The sequence below is a fragment of the Phaethon aethereus genome (assembly GCF_964289735.1).
Source record: "Phaethon aethereus genome assembly, chromosome: 1".
Classification (NCBI taxonomy): Eukaryota; Metazoa; Chordata; class Aves; order Phaethontiformes; family Phaethontidae; genus Phaethon; species Phaethon aethereus.
The window spans coordinates 63,241,072-63,258,469 of NC_138575.1; the positions used below are offsets into that span (position 1 = coordinate 63,241,072).

The 17,398-nt window shown below is 36.5% G+C and overlaps 1 protein-coding gene across 1 annotated transcript in view; it reads right to left on the reverse strand.

The window, feature by feature from the left end:
- Window positions 1-17,398, reverse strand: part of PARPBP (PARP1 binding protein) — a gene marked incomplete at both ends in the record, with an annotated part of 47,877 nt that extends 30,479 nt beyond the window's left edge. Inside the window, 5 exons of the mRNA XM_082011542.1 lie at window positions 4,160-4,314; window positions 6,689-6,859; window positions 9,028-9,138; window positions 10,840-11,070; window positions 17,249-17,398. Coding sequence (XP_081867668.1) covers window positions 4,160-4,314; window positions 6,689-6,859; window positions 9,028-9,138; window positions 10,840-11,070; window positions 17,249-17,398 — 818 coding nt within the window. The remainder of the gene's footprint in view (window positions 1-4,159; window positions 4,315-6,688; window positions 6,860-9,027; window positions 9,139-10,839; window positions 11,071-17,248) is intronic.

The following is a 17,398-nucleotide window of genomic DNA, read 5'->3' on the forward strand; positions in this document are numbered from 1 at the left end:
AACAGTATCCTTGGCTGCATCAACAGTAGCACAGCCAGTAGTCTGAGGAATGTGATTATCCCTCTCTAATCAGCATTTGTTGGACCAAATTTAGAATACTGTGTCCAGTTTTGGGCCCCCCAGTCCAGGAAAGACACTGATAAACTGGAGCAAGTTCAGCAGAGGGCTGCCAAGATGGTCAGGGAAACATGCCCTGTGAGAAGCAGCTAAGGGAACGGCTTGTTCAGGCTGGAAAAGAGAAGGCTTCAGGGGGATCTACTAAGAAGGTAATGAAGAAGATAGAGCCAAGCTTCTCATGTTGGCAGTTACTGGAAGGAAATGAGACAACAGGCATAAAATGAAACAAGAGAAGTTGCAACTCGATATAAGAAGGAAAAAAATCCACAAAACATTTCACTGTGAGGACAGTCAAGCAGTAGAACAAGTTGCCAAGAGGGAGACTCGAAACCTCCAAGGATGGAGACTGCACAAAGCTTGTCTGGATAAAGCCCTGATTAACCTAGGCTGACCTCATAATTGACCCTCCTTTGAACAAGATGTTGGAGCAAAAACTTCCTGATGTTCCTTCCAACATGAATTATTTTATGATCCCAAGTTTAAGGAGTCCTATAGACAATGTTTTGCACTCACTTGCACAACTTTCCAGCAACTTTAGAACACAAAACTCCAGAACTGTGTGAACACTATCCAATTAACTCAAACATTCAGCACAAGACCAGGTAAAGTCTCATATGCTTTCTCTCCCAAAATACTACTGCATGTTCAGATGCAATCACAGCTTCACAAATGCAACACATAAGAAATAGCACTTTCCATGTCAAGGGAAAGCTCAATGCACTAATCCACGTGCATGATCAAGTCAATCTGTCCAACTTCTACAATTGACTGTAGAAGACTGCTCACAGACCCGAAATGAAGACCCACTCCAAAGCATCACACTGGCTCAGACGTGTTGAATGAAACACCACAGCTAACTTTAAACAGCTACTAATGTGAGCTGTGCAATAGTGTCACCTAGCGGTCAGTGCTTACAGCGAAGTCAGGGCCCAATTCGAGAAGTGTAGTGTGGTGCCCATCTACCAACTTTGCTACTCTACAAAGTCAGTGGGGACTTCTGAAGCATGTACATGTATATATAAACACACATCTCAATATGAACCCACTAGCGCAGTTAGCAATAAGACAAATGCCTTTCCATCATTCAGTTTTAAGTCACACACATCATTTACGAACCAGAAAAAAATCATACCAGAAATAAAATAAGTTCTTTCCAGATGCAAGGAGCATTGTCTGGCCTGAAAGAGAAGGATTTGCAGAATGATGGATTAGTACTGCACTTTTTCATTTATACCAACAGAAGAAGAGTTTCCAGATCCTCAGGTGTATAACAATCATCTACTTTCACTGACAAATTGATATGTTGAAAAAAGAACATTGAGACATTTCTTATCAAGAAATGGGCACAAAAAGTAGAACATCCAAGCTCTCTATTTACTGCATAAACATTGTCCAAGTCTTATATGTACATGATCTGTAAATAATTTTAGGGTTACAAGTTTTGCAGCATCCCCAAACTTTAAGGAATGTTCATGTTACTGATTCTTGAAATATTTCTTCTTCTAACCTTAGACATCTGGACAATGAGAGGCAAACTTGAACTACTTCAAAATTGCAGAGATTTTTAAGAATGTTCGTTCTGCTCAGTGAATACACCTTGAACTACCAAGGTTCATTTTAACTTTCCATTTTTCCTGTTATCAGATCTGCTTACACTTTGTGCCGTATTTGAATCAAATCATCATAGTTTCATTAAATTTCCACTCTGACAGCTTTCCCTTCCCTCATCTCAGCTACTGTTCACTTTCTTAGCCGAATGACTTGGGGATGAGAAACTTGTTTTTGTTATTCTCCATAGGTTAGTAGATACTTGGTTGCACCATGTCTCCTACTATGTTCAAAATATTCTTAAGCACATCCCATCACTGTCCAACATCTTCAATTTGGTTTCCAAAGCACAGGAACTTGACTCAGGCAGATGAAGGCCTGTTTTTCAACACATGTTCCACAATGACCCAGCATTTGACTACTTTGTATTTTATGGAAATTCAAGTTTCACGGGATCTCCACTGTAATAAGATGAAACTGAAATAACAAACTTCTAATCATTAAGTAAATAACCAAAAATACTGCATTTTTCTTGTGGCATAGCAAATACTGAGACCTGGCTTTCACAGCTTGGCTAATCTCTACATCAGAGAAACAGCAATAGTGCAGATAGGTTGTCCAGTTTGCTCTTAGATTTCTCAGCAGGCTTCTAAAGACTAAGCAACTGAAAATTTTGCTGCATTGTTGCTTTTTTTCCTCTGCTCTTTAGGTTGCAGTATGAACAGAACTAGAGAAATTTCTTGGGTAAAACCACATCTTCTGGAATTCATAACTGCCACATCACAGGCAGGGCATACAGACAGTCCTTGCTCATATGGCTTACCAAATACTTAAGAGAGATATCTATCTTTTTGTTTACCAATGTTGTGACCCTTACAGTTTATAAGCTGTATAGTAGTCCCATAATATTCGAGAACTTCAGCATACTAATGAAGATTCTTTCAAAGACAGCCAACTGATTGATATATTCCTATAAGCACTGAGCTACTATATAGATACATATATAAAAACAATAGTAATGTTTTACACCATGAGGTTATAAGGCCCACATAGAGCATAAGAGATACTAGAAATACCACAGTACAGGTAGCTTCCATCCTTGGTCTGTGATAACAACCAATGGCACCTACATGTACACATGGAACCTAATGAACATGCCAGAATCTGACGCTAACAAGATTTATATCCCAGAATAAATGGGACAGCAGGTACAGCAGAGAACACAACAGAATAAATAGCTGAATGCTGAAAAGAACTTCCAAGCTCTAGACAAGTTTCCCAATCTGAAACTGGTAATTCCCAGCAACTATCCCACTCTTTTCTCACATGCCTCAAGCAGAAGGGTAATTAACAAGATGTAGCATTTTATGCTATACTTTGCTGAACTGCATAACTGAAAAAGTGGTCTTTCCACCCTAAAAAGTAATTTCATGTACATAAACATTTTCCCATTTCTCATTTTTATCCATATACAGTGCCAGATACAATTTAAATAAAGAAAAAAGCATACATTAGATGTTGAGTCAAAAGTTTTCTTTAATCACCAGCACAAACAGCAAGTCTCTGGCATCCAGGGTGTTGAAATGAAAGAGCAAAGAAGCAGAATTAAGAAGTAAAACAAAAACTGCAAAACAACTTCAGAAATACTTCCCACTTCCAGCTTCAGTGCAATCTGAACAGTAATTTAAATAATGCTTACAGTTTTCTTCTAACATTTTGTTTTCAACTGTGTGGATTAGACTAAAAAAAAAAAATTCTTTAGTATCAAGGACTAATACTGATTTAGCTGATTTGTTAAAGTTTTGTATAGAAAAATTACCAATTAGAAATGAAAAAGATTTACTAACTTCTATAATGCTTTAGAAAATTGCTCTTCTCTCTATACTAATGCCAGCACTTACCAAGTCAAATTCTTACACTTACACTCCTCGTTAATTAATCTCACATTTGTAAGCCTGCACAGAAGACTAACTTCAGGTTTTCAAAAAACATTCAAAAATCAATGAATTCACCAGAGTCTTTCTGAGGAATAATTCTTATGTTTTGTTTATGTAGTTAAAAAAAAGAAGAGAAAGGAAAGGCTAAATAACCAATGTTGTCATTTGTCAGCAGCAAGAAAGACTCCTTTATATAAGGGTATATACAATGAAATGACAAAAAGGAAGTAATTAACAAGCAAGAAGTAAAGCACATATCAATTTATGTACTAACCAGACCCAAAAGAATTAAATATTTGGAAGTTCATTTACAACTAGCCAAATAGCCATATATATATTGATTTGATAAAAGTTTAATACAAAAAATAACCTCAAAAATCTATAAGCTTACCCCAACTGTTTTTCAAATATTTATATTTTCTAATAAGGTTTAAGTTGTAAACATTTACTCTGAATTATTTAACAAGTAAATGATTATATTTTCTTTTTTCTTAGACATATGCACAAGAAAAAAAAAGGTGCTCAACAAGACAAAAATATAACAGAAATTCAATTACCTTGGATTTAAGATTTCACCAACAATTTCTTGCAGCTTGTCAATAAAATTAACAAAGTTTGAAAGACCCTTTACATGGGCTCTTAAAGGATCAAACAATGAGGATGCACAGCCTCTTCCTCCAAGTTCTACGGTTCGGATAAAAGATGTTGCCATCTATTAGGAGAAATATTCAGAAATATGAAACTGCAGTCATACGTAAAATGTACGCATGTTGAAGTGAGCCTGTCCTACAGATTTCCAAACAGTGTATAACAGCTGGTTGATAGCAGAAATAACTTAACTGAAATCAATGTAATATCTCTTAATGGTAAGCTTTGTAAATCTCACCATAAATATTTGCAATATCAATACTTAAATAGTGCATCAGTATAAAAAACCCACAAGCCAAAGCAAAAATGACCCAGCTAATTTGGTATCTACATTGGCCTTTTGACAGCTTAGAAAAAACTTCATTACCACAGGGTAGAGAATTTTATTGTTGTTGCTGCTGTTTAAATGCTCATGCTGACCTTAGAAAGACTATTCCATTATTCAGAGGGCTGCCTAGGACCCAAGAACAATTTTAACATAAGCATGTAAAAGTTAACTTCAGTAATATATTTATTTTTATTGCACCTATGAAAATAATGTATACTTAAAGCTTCTGAAAAATTATGACAGTTAAGGCTTCTATCATCACAGGTACACAATTCCAAAAGTTACAGCATATAAAAATATATGTAAAAGACACTGAAAATAACATGTCCCAAAAGCAGTACGTCTTAGAGAACCCCTCAAATTTTAAGGCAACAGTCAGAATAAAATGCTTAGCAGTTCTCCAGAAAAGGGAAAGTAAAGGTAACAATCCAAGACGCTTGACACAAATAGGGTAATATTAATTCTACATATAAATTTTAATTACAGACTATACAGCTAAATCATAAAGCTCTTAGGACTGGGGAGAGTACAACTGGAATTACTCTAGCAAAGAAAGTAAACCTGCCCGTATTCCTGCCTTTGTGCTAAAGATTTCCTGTGGATCAAGTACAGTTCATAGGACCTTGCCTTCCCAATGGAAAATATTCTGGCTTTACAAGATTTCTACAAGACACAGATGCCAGAAAGTAAGACTTCTTTACACGGTAGAGAAATTTCCCCTTCTGGCAGCTGTGAGGAAGAGGTAATAAATTCAGTCCAAACACATACTTTTTTCTGTATACAATGTTAACAGAGTATTAGGAGCTAAAATAATTAATCCTGGAAGTGAAATTTCACATATTTTCCATATTTATTCAACCATAAAAATCTGAGAATGCAGCTGCTTCAGTGACTGTTACATATCCATACTGTTTTTTCTTGGTCTGCTGTTGTCTGCACTGAGGCCCCTGTGCATGCAAACTGATTATTTTGAATATGAGGGACTACAGTGGTTCTCTGGAGAAAGAATTCTTACTCATCTTATTCCAATTATTTTTGAGATGGCTCTGTGCTGACTGTAACTACTGTAAGCATAAATGCACCTTGCATACCAAACTAGATTCTTTAGCCAACAAGCCTCTGTGAGCCCTAAATATTGACACTGTAGCTTTTTATATTCCCATACAAGGGCATTGGGGAAAGAGTATACCACTGTCTCAAGGTCTTTTTTCCAGCTCCTGTGCCCTTGAGAATAAAATGAGCAGGAATGTACCATACAATCACATCTTGAAGAGTATTTCAAGAGTCATCAAATTGCAAATGACTGGAAAGCATTACCCTCCCCAAATTCTGAGTCAAAGCTGAAAAAACTGCAATACTGCCCTTTCAAATTTTGGACTCTGTTCTAGTGCACATGTCAAAGGCAGGGTTTTGTCACCAGGTTGCTCTAAGAAAAGCAATTTGTACACAGAAATAATTTAGGTTCCAGGAGTCTCAAGTTTTAACAAATGCACTGAAAAATGCTGGTTTACTATTTAACCAAAATACATACTTACAGCACTTTAAAACTGAAGTGCATTGAATGCATTGTTAGTGGCTTGGCTTTGTTAACGTTAATACCACTTTATATTTGTTTAACCCAACCTCATTGCTTTTAGAGGTATTTGGTAGGCAGCAACATCGAGTCTAATGCCATCTTTTCTTCCCTTGTCTTTTTTCTTTGATATGCATACTCATGACCTCACTTCACACTACTTACAAAGATTTCAAAATTTTCAAAGCAATAATAAAAAGCATATCATATATTCATGTTTAAACTTCTTCAGGATTTCAGTCACTGCTTGGGATGAACAGTCTCAATTCCTGTTTTTATGATACCACATTTTAGAGCTCTAGAGGTACACATGCACACAATTATTTTTCTGTACATCTTTAGATCTCATGACCAAGCAAGCACCCATTTCTTCACATAGAATCTATCGTACCTTTTTAACCTGGAAACTATGTTTACGGTGGTATTTGACTTGGCTTGCAAATGTCAGTCTTGCATATAAGATTAAATCAACATTTTATGTTTATAGAACTATTTCATTGCCTCTGATCTACAGCAAGTTTCATTTGATACACATACCAGGAAAACGGACATTTTTCTCTCCTGTGAGACATGTTTTAGGTTAGTGAAGGCTTCTCTACCAAGTTCTCTGTCAGGAACATTTAGAATATGAGCCAATGCCAGATCATCCTTAGAGTTCACCAACAAGCTTAAATATGAACACACACACTTCTTTGCCAGGGTTGTCACCTGTATAAGAAAGCATCACACAAATTGGTCATCCCATTGCTAAGTTACTTTTTTTTTTTTTTAAAGCTAATCAGAGATGTACTGATATGATTTGTGGAAGAGTAAGAATTTCACATTGCCTAATTTCAAAATGCTACTTTATGCGTGGGGATCTGGAACTATTGACAAAAACAAGCATGACTGATATGTTGAAATTACATATACTGTATTTGAATATTCACAACATATTTGAGGGTTGGATCTCTAGCTATTAAAATTGGCTATCAATTTCTACTTGGAAACGTCTTCAAGATACTCCTTTTCTATCCCAAGGCAAAATACTAGCACTATGAAACCACATAAGGATTTGTCCTTAACTTCCAATAGGCTAAGATTTCAAACAACTCTCCAGCTCTGTGCCAGATTCAGTAATTTTTCCCTTGGCTCCCAGGGGATTTCAGTCACAGAAACTCCACTGATTGAGTTTGGACATAAATTGTGACCCAGCTCCACCCACATACCCAAAACATAACATTGTGATTGCTTGTATTTCCAGCACTGTTCTGGACCCTGAAAGAACTGAAGAATTTACAGTGTTGTCACAAGCAAAGAAAACAAAGACCAAAAAGAGGCCATTAACAAAAGGAAAGATAATGAGAAAACCTGTATGTGCTATAGAATTTCTTCTTATTTAATGGGACGCATACAACAAAAACGTAGGCAGTAAAAAAACCAAACATGTATGTGTGACAGTGTCTTGGTTTAGCCCACCTCCAGGCTGAACTCTGGCAATTGCTCTATCCCCCGAAAACTGGCTCTCAGACGAGAAAGGGAAATCGGGGAAAGAAAGGAAACTCATGGATTGAAATAGGTTGAAAGAGAAACAGATTTAATAAAACAATAAAACTAATATTATCACTAAAGTAATATAAAGTTCACAGAGCTATAGTCAGCCCAGACAGCGGTTGGGAGCTGGACACTCCCAGCAGCAAACGCTGGTTGGCAAACCCTGCGAGCAGCACAGCTCCGGCGCAGGGAGAGCCGGCCTCAGGAGCCGAGCCTTGGGCAAGGCCCTCCAGGGATGGAAGCCATGGAGAGGGTGAGCTGTTCCCAGCAGACTCCACAGCTTAGGGTGAGTGTGGTGTTTATGGTATGGAATACTTCCGGCCAGCCTGGGTCAGTTGTCTTGGCTTCCATTCCTCCTAGCTTTAGCACCTGGCTGTCTTGAGACTGACAGAGGCCTTGATCCCTACAGAAACCTGCATACCATGGCTGGCCATGAACAAAGTGTCTCAGCAACTCTGTTCTCACAGTAAGGGGTGCTACAGTCTTCCCAGAAATGCAGCTTTCCTGAACAGAAAACTGATTTTATGATTCTGTCCCAGCAAAACCAGGACAGACAGTCTGAAAAGATAGATTTGAGAGAAGGAAAAAGAGAGCAAGGCATATTTTTACTACACAAGTCAGAGCAGAAAAAAAGCCATTATGTTAGTGGTAGAAGTGCCATCTAGGGGGGAACCTTAGCTGAGAAAACATTTTCTTGTTCTGAAATAGTTTGAGTTGTACCCAAATATTAAATTGAAATTGCCACTTATCACAAGAAAAGCAAGTTTGGAAATGACTGAAATTCCAGCATTTCAAGCATTCCTATATAGTATTCTGAGATTCTTATTTCAGGGGTTGAAAGGGTAAAAGGAAAGAATCCGGTATTCCCAGAAAGTCCTTAAGTCTCTACTGGGACAGACAAACCTGGTTTGCTTTGCTACAGCTATCACTGCAGTGGCTATTCAGATTTCTTCTGTAGGTAAGGGAATACGAGCTAATAAAATGAAATAAAGTTTACTTCACCTTCCACTTCACTTTGCAGCTTTGGCAAATCATTTAACTCCTAGTCAAGAAAATATCTGAGTGATGGTATACTTGTAGAAAAATTTAATATACCTTGAAACACCAGGGATTAAGTCTACATCAAGTGCCTGCCATAAGAGGACTGTCTTCCAGAATATAAATTTCTGCACTTAGCTCCATACACACACCTACAATATACTCAACTGATATGGAGTGTGACTACAAATGTTCTGTTCTTTTAAACCAGCAACATTTTAATACCAAAAATGGAAAAGAAAACTATGTTATATTTCATCTTCTCAATATATACAGAACATTACAAAAAAAGAGATAATTTTTACCTTCACAGTCTCCTGGCACTGTTTGTTGACTGGTGTAGAAGGAGTAGAAAGAACAGAACCGTTATTTTCTTGACCGTTCATTATGCCAGAAATAAATTCCAACAGTTGAACCTTTAATAAAAAGGTTAGAATAAATTTAAATATGAAGTTGACTATAAAGCAAAAGTAGTATTAAAACCTGATGAAACTATGTCTCTGTCAGTTTACTAGTGTTTTGAGGTTAGTGTAGCCCTTACATTCCACTTTTGGTTTTAGTCTTTAAATGTACAACTGTCTTAGTAAATAATGAGGTGTAAGATTCAAATTAACTTAGAAAAGATATCTCAAACAGTTCTGTAATACACTTGCAGTAAAAGCAGCTGCTTATGTTTTGGAGAACATTTAGTATGTTATACCATGTTTAAGAAGAGCTCATTAACCCACCCAAGTTCTCCATCTTCCCCATGAAAACAGGAAGGGGAAAAAAAAGGTAAATAAAAAAAAAATCAGTTTGCATGCCCTTCCTGACCTTCAGTTCCCCTTACAATCTCTTTTGTGCCTTATAATCACAGGAGTGTTTGAATGTAGGTTCTCTGAACCTTTAAGGAGGTATGCAAGCTGGTTACAAGCATACTTGTCACAGAATCATACAATAATTTTGGTTAAAAAGGGACCTATAGAGATCATCTAGTACAAACCCATGCTTGAAGCAAGACCAGTTTGACTAGGTTGGTCAGTCACATGCTGAGCCAAGCTTTCCACATCCTCTTTGGGCAACCTGCTCCAGTATTTGACCACTTTTTCATGGAGAAAGCTTTTCATTCTTACTAGGGCTGGAAGATAAACAGTTTTAATCGTGCTGTAACTAGTAATTCATGGTATGTTCATAATCTGCCTCAGTTCAATTAACATTCAGTTACTGATATAGCTTCCCTCATATTAAAATGACCATTTAATTAAGCATACATCAAATTCAGAAGATGAAATAAACAGTAATTTGTTTAAGTCCACAATGCTGAGAGTGGGCAGTAAAAGCAGACAATTAACTCCTTTCTAATTTTCACTACAAGCTAAAGTATGTGCATCTAAATCCAACTTCATTAATTTTTTCAGTATCAATATCCTTTGTCTTTTGAACTTTCCATGCTCTAGAGAGCATAGAATCAAATAAAATCATGTGGAATGCTTGTTTCAAACTTATCTTAATTGCTACATATATTTTTATCCAATAACACAGAGATCAAATTCATTTTTCTTAGACTTTCATAGTTTAAGAGTAGAATACTCACTAGAACTTCTCTAGCTTAGAGTGTAGCCTCACATGCAGTGTGATAACAACATCTGAACTGCAATAAACTGCAACAGAGCTACTGACTGAGTGGCTGAAGTGGATTTCTGGAAAAATCTAACATGGAACTACATGTAGTATAGGGAAGTTTTTGCTTTGGAGAGTGGCATTTTCAAAATAACTGTTAAAAATATTTTTACTGCGTATGAACATACAGCGAAAACTCCATGACACGTGTTAATCAAGTCTTATCAAATCTCTACAGTTAATTTTTCAGCTCCATTTCTGGCAACGAGGAATATACTCACAGATGAGCTATGGGACCCACTCATCCAGCAGGACAGAAGGAAATAATTTTTGATTGAATTTAAGATCTCTAACAGATTTATTTTAATTAAAACTCACCTGCTCCCCCAATAGAAGAACAAATTAACTTGTGAATAATTCAGAGCTTCTGTGTATATTTATAAGTGTCATAAAACCATAACTGGAAACAAAAAAATATGTCAAAACAGTATCAGAGATCAAATGAACAAAATACTTACAGGGGCTATGCCTTCATCTTCAGATAAAAGTCCAAGACCATAGCACTTCTGACATACATCTATCAGATCTAACATATTGCTTCTTGCTAAGAAGGCATGATAGGCTTTTTTTAGATCAGCATAATTTTCAGGGTCTTTCATGTTTTCATATGATAATCCCAGTTTGTCATGTAACAAGTATTTCCAAGCTTCCAACACATCACTAAGTGATACTGTGAAATCTCCATGGTGCTAATAGAATAGTAAAAAAGCAAAAATACTAAGTTTTGTATTCAGCATAGCTTTAAAATAATTTCAAACCAAGCTGCATATATATATTTAAAACTATTATTATACAGTTATTTAAGTTTATAATTAAAAAATCTTAAAGTTCTTCCAGTGCTTTGCCTTTGTAGTTGAGTTATGTGCAGTATTTGTTCCTGATCTTTAAAATACCAGGTATGTATATTGGACTTTACTCACAAGAAAAGACATATTGACTTTTGCAGGACTACTGCTTACATAACATTATTTACTTGCAGAAATAGTTTTCAGCATGGCAGGCATTTACATCTCAAAGGCAGTAAATACAGCTTTATTATCTTGCTTCAAGCAGTAATCTGGGAAAATATATGCCATGTCCAAAAAGAAAAGCTTTTTTCCTGTGTTAGTACACTAATACTTTAGCATAAACATTGATAGTGTTGCTACATAGATCTAACAAGTACACTAAAGCAACGCACACCTATCCATTACTAGTACCATAACTATCATTAACTATAAACTATAGACTACAATCTTATACCCAGCTTTTGGCCCACTCTCCTTGTCAAAATTATTAGATCACATTGCATGTGCCCTTCTGCCTTCTCCCCAACCTCCAAAAAGGAAAAAAGAATTTCATCTTATCAAAAGATTAGCAGAACTAATAGAGATTAACAGAGTTAATTTAAAAGACAAGATAAAGTGGGTAAATGACAACAAATCCATGGGTAGCAAAAACTAACAGCATTTTATTAGCAAGTGAAGAACCTTTTCATATTCTAGGCAAAACAGAAAATTCAAATTTATCACAAAGTAACTTAAGAGGTTTGTATCACAGTTAGAAGTCCCTTTCTTCATTCCAGCTGTTGACCTTTGGTGGACAGAAGCAGAAAACATACCAATACAAATGACTAAAATCATACTTATTTTACATATTAGTTTATCATATTTTTTCCAAAGCATTTACAACAAAGTGGGGACATCTGCTATTACTACATTTATATGTAGGGGTGTATTAAGTGATCATGCCTAAGAACTTCTTAGAAGAGCAAACACTTAATTGTAAAGCAATAAGCTTGCAGTACTTCAGCAATATCATGTTCTCTCCTGCTTCACCCAAAAAGATGGTCACTAACTATTTTTGGAATATGTGTGTTCAAGACTGCTGTGCTTAACCACCACCCGGGTGTTGCCTCCTCTTCTACTATTTTCAGTAGACTGCTTCAGTAGACAGTAGTGTAAGAACAAAGTAAAAAATTGTACTCATGCAAGCAACAAACTATTACTTTCTAAAGTCAACACTGTGAACTACCATGATAATAAAAACAAGATAGAAAATTTAGCACTGCAGTATTGTTGTCTGGCATTGCCCTCAAGTTGTGCAATTCTGCAGTCTTGTCACCTCTGTTCCTACTGAGTCTTTGCTGCTTGTGTATGCTCTCAAACAAGAGAGAAGCTTCCAAATTGTGGCACATAAAGCATACTAAAGTAATATAAAGCAGCATTTTGAATACGTTTCCCATTCCAGTGAATGCTGATAGTGCCATGCACAAAATTAGAACCTGGTTCATATAAACACAAGCATACAGACATAAGCATCTGATAGTTGTTATATTGCAATCTACCAGAAGCAAAGCCAGTGAAGTTACAGGCCGATATCCCAAGCTTAGAGAAATGCCACTATACCTTGCATAGGTAATTGTTTGGGACCGAACACCTTGGGTTTGGGCATTTTGTTTTGGTTTGGGATTGGGGTTTTTCGTTTGTTTTCGTTTTGTGGGGTTTTTTTTTTTCTTTTTTTCTTTTTTTTTTTTTTCTTGGGGGGTGGGTGTTGATGTCAAGGGGAAAAACTACCAGGGTCAAAGAGAGTAGAGGTATGCTCTGTTCAACGAGGACTGGAGAGCTACAGTATGTATGGGTCAGTAGCACAGTTGTTAGTTGCAACAACAGGACATGAAACAGACAAAGTAAAAATTGTACTCATCCAAGCAACAAACTATTACTTTCTGAAGTCAACACTGTCAACTATACTGCTAATAAAAACAAGATAGAAAATTTAGCACACTCTTGGTTAAAAAAACAAAACCCAACCCATCCCCCCACACACATTCTTGCTTCCCCTTCTACCCCTCAAAACAGAAACCTGCAATATTATAGAAAATAGGGGGTGGGAGGCAGAAGAGAAAGTCCTATTGATAAGCTAGGGAGGATGCCTCAAGATTTAAGTAGCAAGAGTTTTAAACACAGTTAAAACAACTCCAGCTGTTAAGCAACACAAAAAATACAAAAAACAGTAACTTAACTACTTATGATTTGGTTACACAGGGTATGGGAAAGAGTATATAATTTGCTTTTAAAAAATCCAATGAAATATTCATTACTTCAACTCTTTTTTTCTACAAAACTTCAACTCTTTTTTTCCAAAAAGCAGCCTGTCCCTTGTAGAGGAGATTACTCAGCACTTGTGAGACCACATCTGCGTACTGCGTCCAGTTCTGGGCTCCTCAGTATGAGGGAGAACCACCAACATACTGGAGAGAGTCCAACGAAGTCCAGTGAATCATCCACAAAGATGATTAAGGGACAGGAGCATCTCACATATGAGGAAAGGCTAGGAAAGCTGGGCTGTTTAGGCTGGAGAACAGAATGCTCAGGGAGGATCTCACCATGAATATCTGAAGGGAGAGTGCAAAGAGGATGGAGGCAGGCTCTTTTTTTAAGGTGCCCAGTAGCAGGACCAGAGGCAATGGGCACAAACAAAAAGAAACACAGGAGGTTCCCTCTGAACATCAAGAAACACTTATTTACTGTGAGGGTGATTGACCACTGGCACAGGTTGCACAGGAAGGTTATGGAGTCTCCATCCTTGAAGACATTGGCATGCCATCTATCTGGACATGGCCCCAGGCAACTGGCACTGGGTGGCCCTGTTTGAGGAAGGGGGGGACAGGACAATGTGACTTCCAGAGATCCCTTCCAACCTCAACCATCCTGTGAAAAATTAATCATACTGAAGAACAGACAAGACCATGTCTCTTAGTAGCATCACTACAATATGTTACAAGCAACATATCATAAGATTGCTACAAAACTGGTAGGAGTCTCATTACCAAAAGGGAGACAGACACAACAGTTTAAGGGAGTAATGGTGTTAAATAACTTAGCATTTTTATTTATTTGCCAGCATGGAAACAAGATTATTTGGGAAAACATTTCAAGAAATATAGGATACTGAACAGAACATAATATTCTTCAGACAGTGTAAAAAATACACTCATGGAAGCAGAGGGTAGAATTAAATCACACACCAAAACTGATTTCATCCAGAATCAGAAAGAGACAAACACAAATTCTACAGGGAAAATATATTTCTAAAATCAACAATGAAGCACTTTTTCTTTCAGTCCTAGTGCTAGAATAGAGATTTACAAAATGTTTAGAACAAGTCTGAGACTCAGGAAAAACAATTTTTTTATATGATGTCTCAGTTTCCCCCACTACTAGCTAAAACAGCCATGGTCCAAAAATTACAAGTGATTATTTGTCCTAATAACCTACTTCTACCTCTCCTGATCCACAAGTGCAAATATAGTCAACTTAAAACAACTACCCTCAGCTGAACTTCAGCTCGAAAATTGTTATTTCCATGTCAAAACTTAAGGTTCTTCTTGAAAGTTTTCCTAGATTTTAGATCTATACTAATCAGCCTAGGTAAGAGGTATTGACTTTCACCACAGACCATATGCCACTTGTCTTTATACCATACGGCTACAACACAAAGTATTTTCAGAGGAACTCAAAAGTGTCTGTTTGTTTCTTTCATCCCTGCTATTTAATCAACGTTTATCGCACTGTTTGCTACCCTTATTCCTGGTGAAATTTAAGACTAATAAATTATGAAGCTTTTAAACTCTCCTGGAGTGCTCCAAAGAGCTTTGTTATTTTTCATTTCTCCTGCCAATACAGATAACAGTTAAAACACCAAATCCATTGAAATTGTCCAGGCTCCTAAAGAGAGAGAATAGGTTTTTTTATTTTTGTGGTAGTTTTTTTCAATCCAGCCAGTCAATAGCCTGTTTGTACGGTTATTTTTCTTGCAGCAATTGACTTTATCATAATAAACTTCTATTCTACAGGTGTTAGGCTAACAATACAAAATTCTTGTACTTAAATCAGAGACCTAACAAGGGACATGCCTACAACTGTAATAATCTGCATCTTAGTTCGAAGATTCAGTGCTAAACAAAAGATGTATTTTACTCTAACACTATAAACACCAAAATGGAGATCCCGCTGAAGAAATTGAACTTGAGGCAGTATATACAAATGCTAAAATACTTTTAATCTATATATGCAAGACAAGGTTTACACATACTGCTAATTTCTCTTATTAGACTAACTAGTATAACCATGACAAACAAACTGAAAAGTTTGAAAACTTGGTCTTTCTTCACATTTAAGTAAAAGCAATATATTTAAAAATTAAATTGGTTTAAAATAATTGCTTTCATTTTTGTTAGATCCTCTCTGAAAGACAAGATACTTTTAGCGGGGAGGAATCTTTGCTGGAGAAGAAAAAAGCAGAAAGTGGAATAAACTAGTTACCTCTAGGGGAAGGAAAAAACTTATTGTAAGCTGTTAGGAAAGACATAGCAATGAACCATAAAAATACCATCTTTATCATGTCCGTAATTTTTGGCATCCAGCAGAGTAACACATTTTAGTTCCCAAAGTTGGCTTTGGAAAAATGTTTTTAGTTCTCCCTTGAGAATCACCACAAACATGACAAACAGTGATTGTCTCCGCAGGTAGTTTTGCATTATTGCCCTCTATCAGTTCTCTGAGAGTTCATTTTGATGCACAATAATTTTCTAGTTTTACCTACAAGGTTATTGTGAGGACACTGGGATTCTGGTTGGAATACCTTACAGTCTATGAAGTACAAATGTAGAATCTTAAGATTCTAATATTTCTGCTGTAATGTTTATTACAGTGGGGATTAACTGATCAGTCTTACATTTAATGTTTAGACAAGAGATACACCTATTCTGCACATTTTAGACTACAAAGCTTTTTCTGGTGATGAATTCAGGTAGGTTAAAGAGTGATTCTGGAAATATTTCTTCCAAGATATAAGCTTCTTCCAGTACAAGTGGTAATTATTTTACTAATATGTTGCAACTAGGAATGCACAAACTGAAGCAGGTTTTCCATTGGTTTGGTTTTGGTGTGGTTTTGTTGTTTGCAGTATGTTCAGTGTTGGTTGGTTTGTGGTTGTGGGGTTTTTTAACCTACAGATTTGTACTATGTGTTTAATTTATATGCAACATTTGGGTAAGTCTTCCAATAATGGTAATTTGTTTCCACCAATAATTAAGCTTATTGACCTAGAAATTATTAGATTATCGAAGTGACTACTGCAATTGTTCTCATTAGATGAGACATGTGCAAAGGCCTGACTGTATGCTGCAACAGTTTTTGACACGTTTCAGATGATTGCTAATGCCCAACCTTCCAGCTGTGACAAGCCACAGTGCTTCTTATGGAGGCACTTAAGGGTTATATCTCCTATTCATCATTTGACAGGCACTTCTTGTACACATGCAAAGGCGGACATATATATTTCCTATTGGTACAGAGTGCACACTCACAACTTACATGTATATGTCTTCAGCTGATGAGCCTCAGGAAAAACAACAGCCAAGAACAGACTGCTGCCAGCACAACTCATGCAGCCTATACCAAATCCATTTTTATATTCGTATTCTTTTCATGTCATTCCAAAGCATTTTTGGAGCACTCAGAAAAAAGATGCATCTCAAATGCCATAGTTCCCCTACCCTGATCTACAGCACAGAAGAAACATTTGATGGAAATAAACAGAAGTTACATGATCAGGAAAAATACACTAGTATTTAGTATTGAAGTTCAAAACTCAGATATATGCTTAAAACACTTCCATCCTTCCATCTGTTCTTTTTCTAAGCCCTGATTCAACAGTATTCTTAATCATATTAACTTTAGTGCCTCGCTGCATCTGACCCTCAGTTAAAACAATGAAGTGACCAAAACAGCTATTTTAAGTAGGTGCCTAAGCAAAAAGTCCAGTAAATGAACCAAATTTGAGATGTACTAAATGCCAAGAACAAACTGACAGAACGCTAACCTGTTTATTGACTTCAGCCATTGACAGTTGTAACACCATTAGCATGCAGTCTGCTCCACATACAGTAGTCCTTTCAGAGTTTGAACATAAAGGCCATTGTCTTCTGAAACACTTGATCAAGTTTAAAATTTTTTGTTGGAAAGCAATCAT